The sequence below is a fragment of the Sander vitreus genome, chromosome 20, assembly GCF_031162955.1.
Source record: "Sander vitreus isolate 19-12246 chromosome 20, sanVit1, whole genome shotgun sequence".
Lineage (NCBI taxonomy): Eukaryota > Metazoa > Chordata > Actinopteri > Perciformes > Percidae > Sander > Sander vitreus.
Window position 1 is genome coordinate 8,211,808 of NC_135874.1, and position 17,785 is coordinate 8,229,592.

At 37.3% G+C, this 17,785-nt stretch overlaps 2 protein-coding genes across 5 annotated transcripts in view; both read right to left on the reverse strand.

The window, feature by feature from the left end:
• The window catches only part of slc25a21 (solute carrier family 25 member 21), a 103,782-nt gene extending 93,424 nt beyond the window's left edge, over window positions 1-10,358 (reverse strand). Inside the window, exons 1-2 of one of the 3 annotated variants that reach the window (XM_078278309.1) lie at window positions 10,126-10,358; window positions 8,201-8,282 (exon numbers count right to left, since the gene is read on the reverse strand). In XM_078278309.1, coding sequence (XP_078134435.1) covers window positions 8,201-8,270 — 70 coding nt within the window. In that variant the 5' untranslated portion in view covers window positions 8,271-8,282; window positions 10,126-10,358. Of the gene's footprint in view, window positions 1-8,200; window positions 8,285-8,415; window positions 8,551-10,125 lie in introns of those variants that run through there. The other 2 variants (XM_078278308.1, XM_078278310.1) reach the window with 2 other exon arrangements.
• An 845-nt stretch (window positions 10,359-11,203) lies between these two features.
• plekhh1 (pleckstrin homology domain containing, family H (with MyTH4 domain) member 1) overlaps window positions 11,204-17,785 on the reverse strand; it is a 41,501-nt gene continuing 34,919 nt past the window's right edge. For both annotated transcript variants that reach the window (XM_078277520.1, XM_078277519.1), the window contains exons 25-30: window positions 17,479-17,620; window positions 16,543-16,685; window positions 16,194-16,323; window positions 15,310-15,393; window positions 14,550-14,696; window positions 11,204-12,922 (exon numbers count right to left, since the gene is read on the reverse strand). In XM_078277520.1, the coding sequence (XP_078133646.1) occupies window positions 12,770-12,922; window positions 14,550-14,696; window positions 15,310-15,393; window positions 16,194-16,323; window positions 16,543-16,685; window positions 17,479-17,620 (799 nt within the window). In that variant the 3' untranslated portion in view covers window positions 11,204-12,769. The remainder of the gene's footprint in view (window positions 12,923-14,549; window positions 14,697-15,309; window positions 15,394-16,193; window positions 16,324-16,542; window positions 16,686-17,478; window positions 17,621-17,785) is intronic.

Below are 17,785 nucleotides of genomic sequence, written 5' to 3' on the forward strand. Positions count from 1 at the left end.
GAAATACCGCAGTGTAGAAATACTCCCGTTACAAGTAAAAGTCCTGCATTCAAAATTCCACTTAAGTACAAAAGTATTAGCATGAAAATATACTTTAAGTATTAAAAGTACTCATGCAAAATGGCTCATTTCAGAATAATGTATATTAGATTATTGTATTGCATTACTGTGTACATCGGTAATTTGCAGCTGGTAAAGGTGGAACTGATTTTAACTACTTTATAAACTGCTGGGTAGTGTAATCTATAATAATATGTCAATGTATTAGTTGATTATATTTTGTTTTGTTTTAATAATCTGAATCTGCAAAGTAACTAAAGCTTTTAAAATCAATGTAGTGGAGTAAAACAATACCATTTCCCTCTGAAATGTAATGGAAATACTCAAGTAAAGTACAAGTACCTCATTAAGTACAGTACTTTTTCCACCACAGGGAAAAAAATAAAATAAAATGTATAAAACATTAATTGAAATATTGTTTAGAGCCCCATCAAAAGTACCCCCCACATCTTAATAAAATAGAAATTAATTTCAGCTATGTTCAATAATTCAGGTATAATCATTTAATTATGTCACTCGTTTAAAATCTTAACCACTGCCACAGAAATTGAACAAAAGCATTCATTATTTTACCATTTTTTTGCCAGTTAACCTTTTGGGTTTATAAAATCTATTCTGGGATGCCAGAGATTTGCAGTACATTAATAAGACTACCATTACTAATTTATTATGACATTGTGATCATTCACATTTGCCCAGGACGGTAATTAGTTGACGAAGACAATAAATCTTTTTATGTTTGCTTTAGGAATGTTGGCGTGTTGTAATTTCTCCATATTAAATGAGGGGTTACTTTCATTATTACCTGTACAGCCTGCGGCATGCAATTTATTCATAAAGACACATCAGGAAAGATTCATTCACATTAATGTCTGAGATCACGTCTATTATGAAATTATCAGTAAGAAAACTTCAAATAATCGACGCAGTTTCCTCTCATGTTTACAAGTTTGTCAAAAATGCTGCCTTGATGGTAAATCCCAGCCTTGTGCTGAAACCGACACGTATTTAGAGCAGCAATGAGAACAAAAGACAGATGTGTCCGGTTAAGTAGCCATCCTTCAGCACTATCATGGCTCATTTTAACCAAGCCATCCACAACCCCCATGCATGGACATCTGTCTGTCAAGGATGGAACAGAAAAATGTAAATGGGTGCTATTTAATGCAAGCCAAAGCACACATTAAATATGAAGGACGTGAGTCTCCGCATGCCCTCCCAGACAGAGAGGGGGGAGGGGTTGGGGGGGGAGGCTGAGGGAGCTGATTTAGAGGAACAGGCCAAGAAGCACCCCATCCAGAATCAACATTACTTCAAACATGAGGTCATCTAAACATCTGTCTACAACATGTCCACCGGGAGTTCAATCAAAGCCCCACTGAAACATGTACAATTGTTTCTGGAAATAAATATTAGGCCTAATTCGGCTGTGATTGGTGCAGCCACTCGGGAATCGCTCATTGCTAAGTGCAATGACTGACACAGACACACACTATTTATTTGATTCCTCTCCTCTTTTCTTCCTCTACTACATTTAGGCTAAGTGGCTTTATTTGTTCTTTCCCGACTGATTTCAGGTTCACTGTTTAAAACCAATTAAATCAGGAGAGCTGCGGTGCAGTTTGAAGGAGGCTCTGACAGTCTGGGGGGAGAGCTGCAGTAATTACATGCGGGGCGTCTGTCTCATGTCGTCACAGTCCATTTGCTGGAGACGGATCGATTTACTCATGGAGTTTAAAAAAAGGCATCTACCAAGGAAATAACAAAGGACTTAGAGAAAACATTACAGCAATGAGCATGTAACTAGATAGATTTTCAGTTTCTATTTTTTTTTTAAATTTGGTTCACTGTGTATTTAAATCATAATGACATTTTTATTTTCATGACATTTTTCTGCGTTACTTCAATATTTTAATTTACTTTTTCCAGATAAGAGAACATGCATTTTGTGCAGTATTTTATTTTTGAAAAATACCTGTAAGCAGCCTTCTCTGCAGAGCACATATGCATCACTTCTGTCTCCCTGTATCCAAAAGTTATGACTGAAACCAAACTACAAAAAAGTTGGAACATCCCTTTACTATGAAAAGAGATATAGTATGCAACTACTACCCCCTTGTGGACAACATTGAGAATCAACATTAAGGTATAAACTAAAAGAGCTTCATTACCCATGTACACATCTGCACTGCAGAATAAAATGTTACTGTACTCGCTTTGTTAATGCCTGTGCACAACTATCTGGAATTTAAACTTATTAGAAATACACTGTTAATAACTCCAACGAAACATACTAGGGCTGCAACTACCGATTATGTTCACTATCGATTATTTTCTACCGACTATTTTCTCAATTAAATCGATTAATTGTTTGGGCTATAAAATGTTCAAAATATTGTGAAAAATGGCCATGACAATTTCTTGAAGCCTGGACACCTAATTGTAGGGGTTAAGATCTTTATCTCTAAACTCCTCATATTAATACATTTAAGGCCCAAAGCTCTAAAACTAACCAATATTTGACCCAAAAAAAGCAACGATTGGAAATATGAATGCAAATGCAAAGCCTTGATTATCAAAAAAGTTGGCAAGTATTTTTCTGTCAGTTGACTAATTGATTAATCGACTAATCGTTCCAGCTCTCAAACATACGCACAGAAAATTGCATACTAATATCACAAAAATAGGATACTGTATTCCACCAGGCACTCAACAGAGAGTTAAAAATAACTGGTGACAGCTTGCATCTAATAATGCCAAAACTGTGCACCAAATGCAGCTTTCTCCCCTTAATTCATATGTAATTTAAAAAGGCACTATGACCAGCATGCACATAAATTAGCACCGGTCTGTCCCCATCCTCGTTAACAGGGAATCAGGATGAAAAGAATCTCTGGAAGGGTGGGTGAGGAGAAAGTAACACTGAAGTCATTCTGCTCAGGGTTAAAACCTCTGTCCCATCATGACAGACGAGAGCCCCTTAGCCTCTCGTTGAAAGCTCAGGAGGGCAGCAGGTTGTCAGACCCAGGGGGCTTGTGAGATGCAAACATGGAGGGGCCAGCAACAATGCCCGAGTAGTAGTTCCTTCTTAAATAAACCATTGTAATTGAGCAAATTATTAGAGTAAATGAGGTTAAACTTTCTGGAACAGTAAAGAGTGGCAAAGTAGCGACTAAGCAATGGGTGTGATTCAAATTTCTACTGGCTGTAAGACGGATTTATAAGTAGATAATGCCAATATTAGTTCAGGAGTGAATCACATATTGAATTAATATACTGTAGGACCTCTACCAACCATCAGTCACCACAGGAACTGCAACAACAGTGACATGACATCTGAAACAACCGTTTAACACCTTAACAGCAGACTACAACACAGACAGTCACATTTTCACAACAGACACCAGTAAGCAAACCAAATAGAGAGAAGTGATCTCATAGAAATGGAGGAGAGGAGGGTCAGTATAAGAAACAGTCAATGTTTTGGGCTTTACGACTGAAGATCTTTCGGTATGGAGGACAGAGAACATAGTGTAGGCCACAATATACTCATCTCAGGGATGATCTTTTTTTTAAATTGATACTTAATGCCTATTTAACTGTTTGTATGGTGAAATCTAAATATGTAAAATTAAACTACATCACCAACAAAAATCCTATAATGAAAAATAACCACATTCATACACAACCATTTGGGTAGATATTTAAAAAATAGATATTTCTGGCATTTTTAAAGTAAAGATTTACATTGTATTATTGTAATTTCTGAATATAAGCAATAGATCCCGCAGCAAGAAAACTTTGCTAAAAGGACACTGTGGACATTAAGATTTTTTTTAAAAGTGTGTCGATCAACTTGGTGATTTGCTTGGCAACTTGGCACAGCAACAACACCAGGAATGAAACATAGGGAAAGAGTTTTGTGGTCCTTATTGTTTGCAGCTGGCGGCTTGTTCGGCTAGAGAAAAAAACTAAAATGTTACACCATAATTATACAGTCTACACTGATAATCCCGTCACAGTCTTGCTTGTTTGACAACTTTGTATTGTTCACAAATAGGCAAGACAAAAGGAACACACATTTACTTCATTGAACATGTGACGCTCGACTACAAAACTGTCCCTATACTACACAAAGCAATAGCAGCAGATAGATAATTGGACGAATAAAGAGCAGAACATGATGAGTCGCCAAGTAACAATTTAGCGTGCGAAATAAGAACTCAATGAAATATTAAACTACATATAAGATATATAATTAACTGTCACAAAAGCAGTAGCCTATGTTTTATAAATAAAAACAAACTTGATTTTGTATCCTCCTTGCTGTAGATTTCAAAACATTTATGCAAAGACTTTTACTGTGAGCAGCCACATCACGTGAATGGATCACATTCATTCCACAAATACACACAGAACCACAATCCTGGACTGCTGGTCACTGAGCTGCACATGCAGAGCAATGGAGAACTGAAGCTACATTTTTACAGTAGCCGTTTATGTAGGGAAGATTACTCAGTCACTATCAATAGCCATGAAAAGGCCTAATTCAGTGACACCTGCGAAGCCTGTTAACAACAACAGCAGGAAGTACTATATTTGTAGAAGTATAATACACCTCTTACTGAGACTTATTTTTGCACAACCTTGCTCAAAGATTTGAGGAATGTAAAATGATTAACTGCCAACCCAGACTTTGGTTTTGCCTTTACATAAAGTGCATGTCAAAATAGACAAAAGATTTCACTATGTTTTCATGCAATCAACTTCCTCCTACTGTTGCCATTTTCTAAAACTGTTAACTATTTAAATATGAGCCTTATAAGAGAGAGCAGATGGAATAGTGCAACAGTATGATATATGATATATGCAAGTCTTCCCAAATTACAATTCAGTCCATGACTACTTCATTGTGCAGGAAATTTACCTGCATGTTACAACTCTTTCCACATATTTAGTGTTTCACAATAATGGCCTGGGTGTATACTGTTTGACAAACCTTTTTTTTTTTTTGGCTCAACTATCTAATAATTATTGTGACACAATTACTGTCCAATAGGTGTGATCATTTGGGTATTATACAAGTTGTAATAGTAAATACTATGGGTTACATGAAGGATATAGTCTTGGCAAAGATACACATTCAGCACTGCAAGCAAAACTTGATTCAATATGAATTAATATTTAAAGTAAAGCTTCGTTTGTGGTTTTTTTTTTTTTTTTAACTCTCTAACACCCAATTCACGGGACTTCCACGAATTTCATTAAGAAAGCCAGCTTACACTGTAACTTAAGTTATACTAAACTTGGGGCGAAAACTTCTGCTGGATTTCCTCCTCCACCGCATCGCTAATCAAGGCTACATTGTCAGGATGGTCTCTCCACCAGCTGTCTCGCTGTCTTGACTTTGCCCCTCTGCTTCAGGAAACACGAGTTGGCAATGTGTCTGCCGTGTTACGCAATTTTAATTCAATACAGACTGTGAAGCAGAATGGATTTGTTTTTAGTGAAGGTTAAAAGAGTAAAGTAAAGCAAAGAAGCAAGAGGATTGACTTCTGATCACTTCCTGGCTGATGTGCGCGCATGCATATTATATATATATATATATATATATATATATATATATATATATATATATAGATATCGGGAATATACAAAGGAACATTGGAGATGTTTTGCTGTATTCAGAAAGCCTGATCTGTAAAAACAATGATACATTAATAAAAAGGCACAAAACTGTGGCTATAGTTTACATCCACTTTATTTTCTACCCATCAGTCTGCAAGGGTTTAATCATATTTTTTCAGGTAATTTGTCTACTGATTAATTGAATGAATGATTTTGTTTATAGAAGACAAAAAACAAGAGATAACATGTAAAGTGTAAACACTTATTTCCAGTATGTCCCCTGATGTCATAGAAAAAAACAGTACAGACCAGCACATAAACACAGAAATCCCCAAAACAACAAGCAACAGAAAACGAGGACATCCAACAAATGAGAAACAAACAAAACAACAAAGCAAAACAAACAAAAAACCAAGACACAAAGAAATGAACTTCAAAAACCTAGTCCTAGAATCTTCCTTTTCTAACCAATCTTTATGTGCTTAAAAGCATTCGTAAGACCACTAGAAGCACTAAATTAGAGGTAATATAAGCACTAAAACAGTTCCGTTATTAAACCGTATAGTAACAAAAACGCAAACAATAAAACACACAGGACCTGCCCGTCATATTTTGATTGGTCATCTTACCCTAGAGATGAGCCCGGACCTGACCTTTAAAACTCTGGATTGTGACTGCCTGATGCTTAGTGGAAGGCTAGTCCACAGAATGGTCCCTGTATATAAAAACTATAGTAAGACCGAGTAAGACGAACGTCTACATAGTTTTAGTTAACTTAACGTTACAGGTTTCATGATGATGGTTATCAAGCCCATACAACAAAAACACTAAAATGATGCACACAGTTGGTTCAACAGCAGTAGTTTTTATCGTAAAAATGCTTCAAAAGTCCAATATCCTGCCAGATATAGGACTAACAATCAGTGGAATCTCAAAGCCAACACAGGTGAAAAATGTTGTTCTCATTAGCTAACTGTTAAGCTATGTTAATTTAGCATGTTCTCTTTCGACATTTCAGTCACTAAGCCGTTAACAGAAAACGTTAGGGGAAGAATATTGAACTCACCAGGTCGAAGGCAACATTTTGGCGACTTACGAGGAGGGAAAAAACGATGTCAAGCAGGTGCACGGTTACAAAACACGATTATCCGGCAACAGAACATTGATGGGGGTGGGAGACATTCCAAATTCCAAACAAGCCATCAAATATGGCGGCGGGATTTCTTCCTCATTTATTAACCGGGGTGCTGCTCAGCAGCGGTGTGCTCAGTGCTGCCACGGGTGATCCAAATCTGAATTACAACAATAGTATCATTTTTTTTCCGACCAATTTTATACATGTCACTAGTGGGTCTTATCAAAGTCTTATTATACATCTTGCCACTAGTCCACAAGTGGCAGCTTCTGCGTCATCTTTAATTTGAAATGGTTTATATCATATCAGTCAGTCAGTGTCAGTATTTAGGCTACTAATGTTTCTGGATTAATATTGCTGCCGCATTAAGTGCATGCTGCATTTTCCTGCAGTAGATGTTTAATGTTGTGCTAACTTTAACTCCTTCATATACTGTTGGGTAGTTTAATGTACAGCAGTGCATCATAATCTATAAGATATATGTTTGTAGCGTCGCTGTCCTATGAGAATCATGTATCTCTAAAAAGTCAACTTTTTCATGGTGACAGAAAAAAAACGCCCTGTTTTCAGTTTTGTGACGATGCTTTTCAAGAACTTTTCCAAGAAGGTTTTTAAATAGTTTATTTAGCTTAATAAGGAGGATGATTTTCTCAGCCCAGAAATGAACACTTCATCCTTCAGTTAATCACAAAATCAAACTCTGGAGATAGCCTACAAGGTTTTCACTGGACAGGAAGGGGATAACATTTGTAATCTGAAAAGCAACTAAAGCTGTCAGACAAATGCAGTTGAGTAAAACCGTACAATATTTGTCTCTGGGATGTAGTGGAGTAGCAGTAAAGTTGCATAAAATGGAAATAAAGTAAAATACCTCGAATTTGTACTTAAGTGGTCTACAATATCATACTTGAGAAAAATGTAGGCTGCTTCACTCATTCCATCACTCATAAAAAAATAAAGACCTCCAAGTCACTGGATGATTTTACGCATGCGCAAACAGATTTTCTGCCACCCTGTGGCACTTCCTAGTTTTTTATTCAGTCTGTGGGCTCTTCCCACAGGTTATTCACAGTGTGTGAACTATCTTGGTGACACATGTTTAATCTTTGAACTAGACGTTCCCAAAACCAGAAATAATCTACGCATGTGCGATTAAAACCAGAAACACACTTTGTACTGTTCTCGTCTTTTATATATTATGTCAATGGTTCTCGTGGGAAGGTAAACGAGGCAGACGTCACTGCATTTGTGTTTAATGGGGATCACCGTTGCTATGCTACATACATTTAGCAGCGTGCAAGATTGGTAAACGGTTGCGTAATCTGAATCAGTCGACTCGTTTGTAATGGTAGAAGTGAAAAATAAATGTTGACTTACCTGCGGATCCACCGGCTATAATCTGATGAGAAGCTTCCCGGAGCATGCTCTGAGGCTTTTTTGTTGTCATTGTTAAAGGTTCCTACCAAAAACAAACAAAACCCGTAACAAGTTAACGTTATCTTTACTTGTAACGTTAGTTTACAGCGTGAGTTTATATAGCCCGTCATAAGGGTCTGTACATTTGCTTCAGCGCCGGTGAACACCCAATCTACCTGTCTTTCTCGCCGTGTTAGGATGCGTCTCGGTTGTGGCTTGTCCCGCAGGCTTCAGGGAAGTTGCTCTGCTTCAGCAGCTGCAGCCCACGCCGGAGAGTGATATACTCTTGAGTGCTCTCAGGCTAGGCTAGGCTAATATGGAATCAATTACCAGCACTAAAAAAAACTGCTGGTTCAGATTTACCTTCCTATCGCCTCACAGCCATTAAGTGTTTGAGTCATAGAAATACAATGGTTTGAATAAAATAGATAAAATAAACAAAGATAAACTCTGACCCCTCTCTAGTGATCAATATAAGGCAAACAATCACATAATGAGCACAAAGGTCATTTTATTTTCATAAATGTCCATTTATAGTTTAGATTTGACAGTGTCTAGTCTCATTGCCAGACCTATAGTAGGCTATCTAACTGATGCTCACTATGTAGCCTACATTATGGACTGAAGCATTCTTCCAATACTATGTTTAGTGTTATGTTTAGTCTACATTATAGCCACTGTACAGTATAGCAGTCCAAAAGCTGTGTCAACTGGGATTATTTCTGTTTCAGCAGGTCCCAGCAAGTTACTGTGATTCTGATCCCTGATTAGTGATTCATCAAATTAAACTTGCTGTCTTTCGAAATGACACCACCCAAAATCAAGCTTAAAAGGTAAGCCTGTAATGTTAACTGTATAGTTTGCAGGTCTCCATTAAGGATTATTCTCATTTTCATTATTGATAAATGTTTCGACGAATCAGTAAATTGTTTAGTCTATAAAATGTCAATAGAAAATAGTGTTAAATGCAAACAGACACATTTTTAGGTGTTTACTACCCAGAAGATAGGTTCCCACTTTAGCTTGCCTTTAAGAAAAGAATGTAACCTATGGCAACTTTTGACTCCACTACATTTTATCATATTTTTAAATGGCAACTATATTATATATATACACATATAGGCCTACATATATATACATATACATATATATAATATAGTTGTCATTTATAATATATATTTATAATATAGTTGCCATTTATCAATCAATAGAAAATAATAAGCAGATTGATAGTCGACGCCGTGAAATAAAGTATTGTAACCATGGGGTGACCTGCAGGCCTTTGCTGCATGTCTCTCTCTCCCCTTTTCTGTATATCTGCACTTTCTAATAAAAAGGCAGAAAAAAGCCCAAAAATAACATTTAAGTATTATAACCATATACGTCTCATAAATGAAAAACGCTTGTGAAATATTTGCTTATAAGAAAGAACACAAGGCTTTTTATGATTTATAATAAGCTTTAAACTAGGCACACACATACCTCTATATTCTGGATAAATATTGTTTTTCAAATCATGCCTCTTTCATAATTCATATACCATACATAATGATACAGTCAGCCAGAGAACCAGTGAAATACTGTTAAGGGTTTACAGTAAGGCTAGCAGAATGCCCATCTATCCAACAACACTGGAATCTTTTACTTTAAATTAAATTTGATTTAAACTCTTATAGAACATGTGACCTGAGCCATAGTGCACCATGGAAAAACTAGAGGAGTTATTTTCTTTTTTGATGAGCAATGAAAACACGTAGAAATTCAGCAGTGAGCCTTATAACGAGCATTTCATTTAGTATAAGAGCAGCTATGGAACAACAAGAGCATCATACAAGCTATAAAAATGTGGAATTTACAGCATATATTTGGCAGGAAAATGCCATTACCTCTTTGACCCCCTCGGATTAGAAAAAGCAGAGCAGCTTCCACCCAAACGACCTCGACTCCAGTAAAACATGTACCGTAGACTGGGCAGGCTGTGTACAACCAGCACACAGGTTAAGTATAGTTTATGGATGTGATGAGAGAAGATTTTTAGTAACACAGAAACAGTGTTCTTCTTTTCCAATAGGATCTTTGACTAAAATAGGAATTTTGTTAACTATTGCATGAACCTTGTGTTTCCTAAATAGATTATACTTAACTGGCCAAACCGGTTTTGCAAAGAAAAGCCAAAGAAAGTGTTTGCTCCAGCACAAGAAAAATGACTGAGGTGTTCAAGAACAGGCGTTATTTTAAGATGTTCACACTTTTTGTAATCACAGAGAAGCATGCTAACCCAAGAAAATGAAGTGACGTAACAGCAAAATCATCTGGTTTAAGGGATAAGAACTATCCCTGCTAAATAAATACTTGTGGTATCAGTGGTGGAAGAAGTATTCTGATCCTTTACTTAAGTAAAAGTAGTAAAACCACACCACAATAGCACTCCATTACAAGGTAAAGTCCTGCATTCAAAATGTATATTTAAGTAGAAGTTGAGAGGTATTATCAGCATAATGTACTTAAAGTATTAAAAGTAAACATGCTCATAATGCAGTATTAATGATTCTGTGCAAACTTACTCAAGTTTTTCCTCTTCATACACAACAATGGACATAATATACTATTATGTACTTGTACTTTCATTTTTTGTCATCCAGTTCTGGTTAATTAAATACTTTTATTATAACGTTTTGAATTTGGCTATTTTGTTGACGGACCTTTCCTAATAGTGAGGATAAGCAAGGACGCGACAACATACTGTAGCTAATTACATTAAAACAAAAAATAATATTAATAATGTTGTTATATTGAGGCGTGTAGCCTTAGGGGAAAAATACATAAATATATTTAATTCAAATATAACTCTAATAGCAGCAATGAATCGCTGTGTTTTGTGTAAAAACGTATATACTTAGTTACTTTCATCACTGTAAAGTATAAAATAGATTAAATTAAGATATAAGGAAACCCACAGGGACACAGGATTGTACCGTTTATTTTCTTATCACACACGCAAACATAAAGACAACATCTTTCAAACATTTGTGACACATTCTGGTACAGAAAGACTAACCAAACATACTCTGCTCTTAAATTACTCTGCTACATGAAAGGAAACTGTACGTTTTCCTAAATAAATGTGACAGTTGTGTTTTAAGCAAAAGCCCCAAAAAATTTGGAAATATAAAATAAATAACTAATATGGACACGAGCAAGACAGTGGTTTGATCCAAAACAGTTCAAGTCATTAAAATATTTTGGTAGCTCTTATTGTTTATTTTTTTATTTGTCCTCCCTTTTGTTTGTTGATTATTAAAACACTGAGTGACCTGATTATGAATACGCTATATGTCTTTTAATGCATGTTATGAGTACACATGTTGCACTGCTAAACTTTCACAGATGCATCATACATACAGTATATCACCGTTATACACTTTTTATATCCCATCGTGTTATTGTGTACCTCAGTAACATTAAATCAATAGCAGATCACTAGATTCACTTTTATGTGGCCTGCTTTATGCTAGCTAAGTGAGCTAAAAACCTTGTTAAAAACAATAGAAAAGGATTACAAAAGGCTCCTTAAACATGGCCTTAATTTCTTTATGAGGAAAACAGTCTTACACCTATTTTTTAAGGAAAAATCTAATTGTATTAGGGTAGAGCTGAAACATTTATTTGATTAATTGATTAGTTGACCGACAGAAAATTTATTTGCAACTATTTCGATTATCGATTCATCATTTATCGTCATTTTTTAAGCACAATTCAGTGGTTCTAGAAGCTTAAATTCTAATATTTGCTCTCTCTTTTTTAAAGCTGCTGGTCACTAGAACGATATGTCAACTTGGCAGTTGTTTCTATTTTTATGACATTTTATGGACCAAGCAATTCATCAATTAATTGAGAACATAATAATCAGACTGATCTATAATTCAAATAACTGTTCATTGCAGCATTACAGTAATATTAGATATGGATTATATCAAATTAAGATGCTAAAAAAGTATCACATGCCATATCAGTCCCTTTCTAATTGCACAGTACCTCATGAATGAATTTGAACTGTTGTTCATTGTGGAGTACGAGCGATCATTCATGGTTAACACATAGTGACACACACACGGTATTCCAGTCAAACCAGCGCTCAGAAGGCAACAGCTTATGACAGAAGAGGGTCTGAGGTCTGAAAGACTGGAAAACATGAATAAAGGCAAACGTGAACAGCGGCCAGCTGCAGGTGGAAATGTGTCCTCAGACCACTTCTGTATTTCAAAAATAAATCCAACAAGGAATTTGAACCTAAATTCTAAATTAGCAGAGTTGAAACACTCTTTTGTTGTAGAAATAAATAGTCTAACAAGACTGATTGACCTGACATTTCTAAATCTAAATCTTCATAAAAAAAAAGAAAAACGATTTTGTTCTGTAAAATTGTAAAACCCAGACATGCAACCCAACACACTCCATATGAATGCGGACTAAAGGTCACTGATGTCATCAAGCCTCCCTGTAGTTAAACAGTCATGTTGCTTACATAATTCACAGTAGTGTGGGGCCCTTGGTGGTGTAGTTCATCGCAGGGAAGTGCTTGCTGTCTACGTCCCAGTGGCCGACAGGCTGGTGTGAGGCAGGCGGGAGGCTGGGGTTCCAGTGGTTAATGTAGCTGGCCATGAGCAAAGTCAGCTCCAGTATCTGGGACAAGAGCAAAAACAGGTCTGATCAGAGTTGGATAAATAATGGCTTTAACAGTGATATGGTGTTTCATTTGATTCTGGGGAGCAGGAGGCCCAGCGTTTCTCACAGAAGACGTGAAACACCTGAGACACCCAACTGATCTGCTATCAAGAATGGAGTTACTCATTAGTTTCACCCACAGCTGTAACATGACTCGATGTTAAAAGCTCTATTGAGATTCTGCACATAAAATAAGAGAAACAACCTGTTTTCTCCATCAGCTCTCGGTGGTGAGGGCATGTAGAAACAGGTGAATATGAATAAGCCTGGGCTCACTATTCCCTCCCTCATCTTCAGGGCTCCTTTACACCACTTCAACACCTTGAACATTCAATCCATCGCCCCACATTTCCTTTACGCCTCAGCTGCTGATGGTGGTGGTTACGGACCTTGTTCCCCCCACAGCCCTGTCAGATGAACTCAACCTGGCATGTCCATTTTAAACTGGATGGTATTTGACACTATTAACTATAAGTGGATATTGTTACAACAAGTTTTCATACAATTGAACTGTCGATGTTTAGGTTGGTTTGGTCAAGTTTGGATTCATACTACTAGTGGCAGAGTAATGGTTTCAACTCTTTATCTGTTTCTTTTCTATTTCAACTCTTTATCTGTTACTTTTAGCTAACTATTTCAACCCTTTATCTGTTACTTTTAGCTAACTATTTCATCCCTTTATCTGTTACTTTTAGCTAACTATTTCATCCCTTTATCTGTTACTTTTAGCTAACTATTTCAACCCTTTATCTGTTACTTTTAGCTATTTCAACTCTTTATCTGTTACTTTTAGCTAACTATTTCAACCCTTTATCTGTTACTTTTAGCTAACTATTTCAACCCTTTATCTGTTACTTTTAGCTAACTATTTCATCCCTTTATCTGTTACTTTTAGCTAACTATTTCATCCCTTTATCTGTTACTTTTAGCTATTTCAACTCTTTATCTGTTACTTTTAGCTAACTATTTCAACCCTTTATCTGTTACTTTTAGCTAACTATTTCAACTCTTTATCTGTTACTTTTAGCTAACTATTTCAACCCTTTATCTGTTACTTTTAGCTAACTATTTCATCCCTTTATCTGTTACTTTTAGCTAACTATTTCATCCCTTTATCTGTTACTTTTAGCTATTTCAACTCTTTCTGTTACTTTTAGCTAACTATTTCAACCCTATCTGTTACTTTTAGCTAACTATTTCAACTCTTTATCTGTTACTTTTAGCTATTTCAACTCTTTATCTGTTACTTTTAGCTAACTATTTCAACCCTTTATCTGTTACTTTTAGCTATTTCAACTCTTTATCTGTTACTTTTAGCTAACTATTTCAACCCTTTATCTGTTACTTTTAGCTAACTATTTCAACTCTTTATCTGTTACTTTTAGCTAACTATTTCAACCCTTTATCTGTTACTTTTAGCTAACTATTTCATCCCTTTATCTGTTACTTTTAGCTAACTATTTCAACTCTGCTGCTTTAGATCATCTAACACAATGTGAAGTGACAACCTTACACGTAGAGGCAAAGTGGAAACTTGTCAATCAGTCAGACTGAACATGTTTGCAGACATACTCTTGACACTTACCTTTGGTTTAGCCATCACAAAGACCAGCTTCTCCGCGCTCTTCTTCGCGACTCCAGGCTCCCTCTGCTGGCTCGTGACCACCATGAAATCGTCACGACAACCACCGAAGGTAATCACAGACTGGTAGGAGTATGTGACCAACGTGTGCTGAAGAATGAAAGCATTGCCAGTGTGAAATGTGCAGTGAAACGGATATAAACAGGGGAGCATGTTCATATTTTATTGCTGATCCCAAAATAGAGCGTGGAATTCTTTTGGGAAATTGTTTTGGTTTCTGCTTTTTTTTAAGAGCAAATTGAGTGTGAAGAAGCGTGACATCATTTCCAGCGACTTCTAGTGATTTTCACTTTGTTTTTTCTCTCCCGACTTTCATGAAAGGACATGAGCAACGCTGCCAGCCAGACCGAGAATGAAATGGATCTACATGGGCTGCTGAAAATTACAGAGCTCAAGCTAACATCGTTTACATGTTGGAACGGTGTCTGTCAGGGTCAAGAATATTAAATCGGAGGCTGGCCGTTTTATTTTCCTGTGGATTTCTGGTGTTTGAAACACCACAGAATAAAAACCATTCCAGACCAGTGGGTCGACAAGGCTCTGCAGTTGTTGCCCCGCCAGCTGAGCACTGCAGTTGTAAAGAGGAATCTCACTTTTTGAGCTATAAACTGAAGTAAATGTAAATTTCTAAAATGTTATTCTCTTCTTCCACGTTTTATGTAACAAGAGATACTGTTGATGGAGGTATTTGTTTGAATCTCACCATTGTATAGTCCAGCACACACAATCCATCTTCATTGACTGCCAGCCACACCTGGCTCTGCTCAACAGGAGAGGGGGGGACCGGCTGTGGACAGGGGAAACAAAAAGAGGTCATGTTACAGGTAATCCATCCTCTCTGGCTCTTCTTCCTGGTCTCAAACTGGTCCAACCTATGCTTGAAAGCTTGATGATGTTGATGCTAGGGCATGAATATGATGAATATAACAGAGAGCCTATATTAAGTTATACAGAGTATAGTCTGGATTGACGACAGTTCGTTTACCGGATAGTTCTGGCATCGCATGTTGTCGTTTTAAACTCTGATCGCTTCGGTAAACATTAACAAAAACCTCCGAGCTAACAAGCTTCACGCTGAGAATGGCAAGTTTTGAAGAATATTTGGATCGTGCAACAAGGCAGGCCTGCTTGGTTCTTTCAGGAAATGATTGTAAAGATTTACAAAGAATATGTTTACGGTGTTTAATCTCTAACTGGGACGTTTTGGGACCGATTGGCGGGGATTTGCTATGGACAAAATACACACGGCGATGCACTGGTAAGAGCAAATTACGTTTAACCATGTATCCATCTAATTTAAATAGCTCACGTTACTGTACACGTTACATTTAATATTGTGGCGTTTACTTTAGCGGGGTTTAAATGTTCCACCAAAACAAGTTACTACCCGAGACCATTTTACAGATCCACTGCCTTTGCGACTGGAGCTTAGGGCCGCCCAAGACGATTGTGATTGGCTTAAAGAAAGGCAAACAACCAGCCAGACCTTACTCCACACCGCTGTGGAGATAGGTCTGGCAATGCGTGACTATACAGAGTGTAACATTAAACACAAAACAAAGAGAGAAGTGGACTTTTTTTTCTTACCTTGGCATTAAAGAGTTTGGCTCCAAACAGGGGCCATTTGCGAGCCACAGTTAGGTATATTCTCACACACTCGGGTGCACTGCACCCACGTAGCATAGACCACTTAGTGGCCAGACGCTCAGTAAGATCTCTGAAAGGAGAAAAGGACCATTGGTTAAAGTTGTAGCAAAAGAGAACAACATGTAGTATTTGTGTCTGATCAATTTATGACAAAATGCCACTGTTTGTGTTTTTGTTGCAAGACAATATTGCATAATACATTACACATGTATGAGGACATTAGGTTATCAGGTTCTAGATAAAAGCAAACGTGGAGTATTTATTTGTATGACAGGAGTGTTTGTTTAACCTGATCTGCTCTGAGTTGCAGTCCTGTTTGTAGCGTTTGGGGTAGAAGCGCTCTAAAGCCTGCAGGAGAATCAGCTGAGATTTAGGCTGAGGAGAGCCGGTAGGAGAGGAGGCAGCTGGTCTCTCCAAGTCACCATGTTCAACCTGGAAGAAGAAAGAAGAAAGCATAGACAGTTAAAGAAATGGACCAACAGATCCCGTTGCTCTGGACGGAGACCAGTGAAGTCTATTAGAAGCACTTTTCTGGTGATGGCTGAGCGTTACTGTGAAGCCTCCAACTGAGACGACGTAGATGTGACGTGAGCAACCTGTCTGAAAGTTGTAAGTCTTCTGGTAGCTGTGCCAAGAGAAATCATTCCCAATCTTGCAGAGACGGAGAGCGTAGGTATATGTAAGGTGATAACATAGGCACAGGCTAATTATTGCTAACTAAAATGCTAGTTAACATTAGTAATTAAACTTAAACAGCTAATGTAAGTCTAAACTGCCTGCAAGCTTCTCCTGACTGTACGGTAATTCCTCTACTATGCGACAGTAAGTCGCGTGGTTATGACACAATCGTTAGCCTGTTTTTACAAAAACGTCTGCTACAGAGCCATAACGTGAGATACAAGGTAATGGAGCCTTTTATACATTGTCGTGTTTCCTTAGAAATAAACAATGGACCAATAGAGTCTTTAAACGCTTCAGATGTAAAGTTATTCACTGTCAATGTGACGTCAAAATGAATGGCAGTCAATTGAATGCTAACGAGTGCTTGTTAGCATCAAAATGGCGCCATAGGAGGTACGCATTGAGGAGAGAAGCTTACCCTCATTCATTACCCTTGGATGAAAGTAGAGGGTTACAAAGAGAAAGATACAGAAATTCTTACTGACAGTACAATGTTTTCATACAAGTCTTTTTAGTCCTATAAGTTGACATAATCTTTACAGACCTGTGCCATGAGGGCAGCCACCTCGAGAGCCAGCTCTTTGTTCACAGGGAAGTGGCCCTGCTGAACTTCATCATTGACCTGGTACGCCAGCAGGAGGCGCTCTCGCTCTGTCTCTCCTTTCACCTGAGATCTGATACACAACCTGTGCATGCACACATGAAGAAAGAGTTTTCATGAAACTTGTTTCTCTGGTAGAGGTTGGAATTATGCACACTTCACTTCATTTCCAAGATGAAGGAAATCTAACCCTGACAACTAAAGTTCCTTAGAAACGTAAGAAGGCAGAACACATATCACATCACCTTCT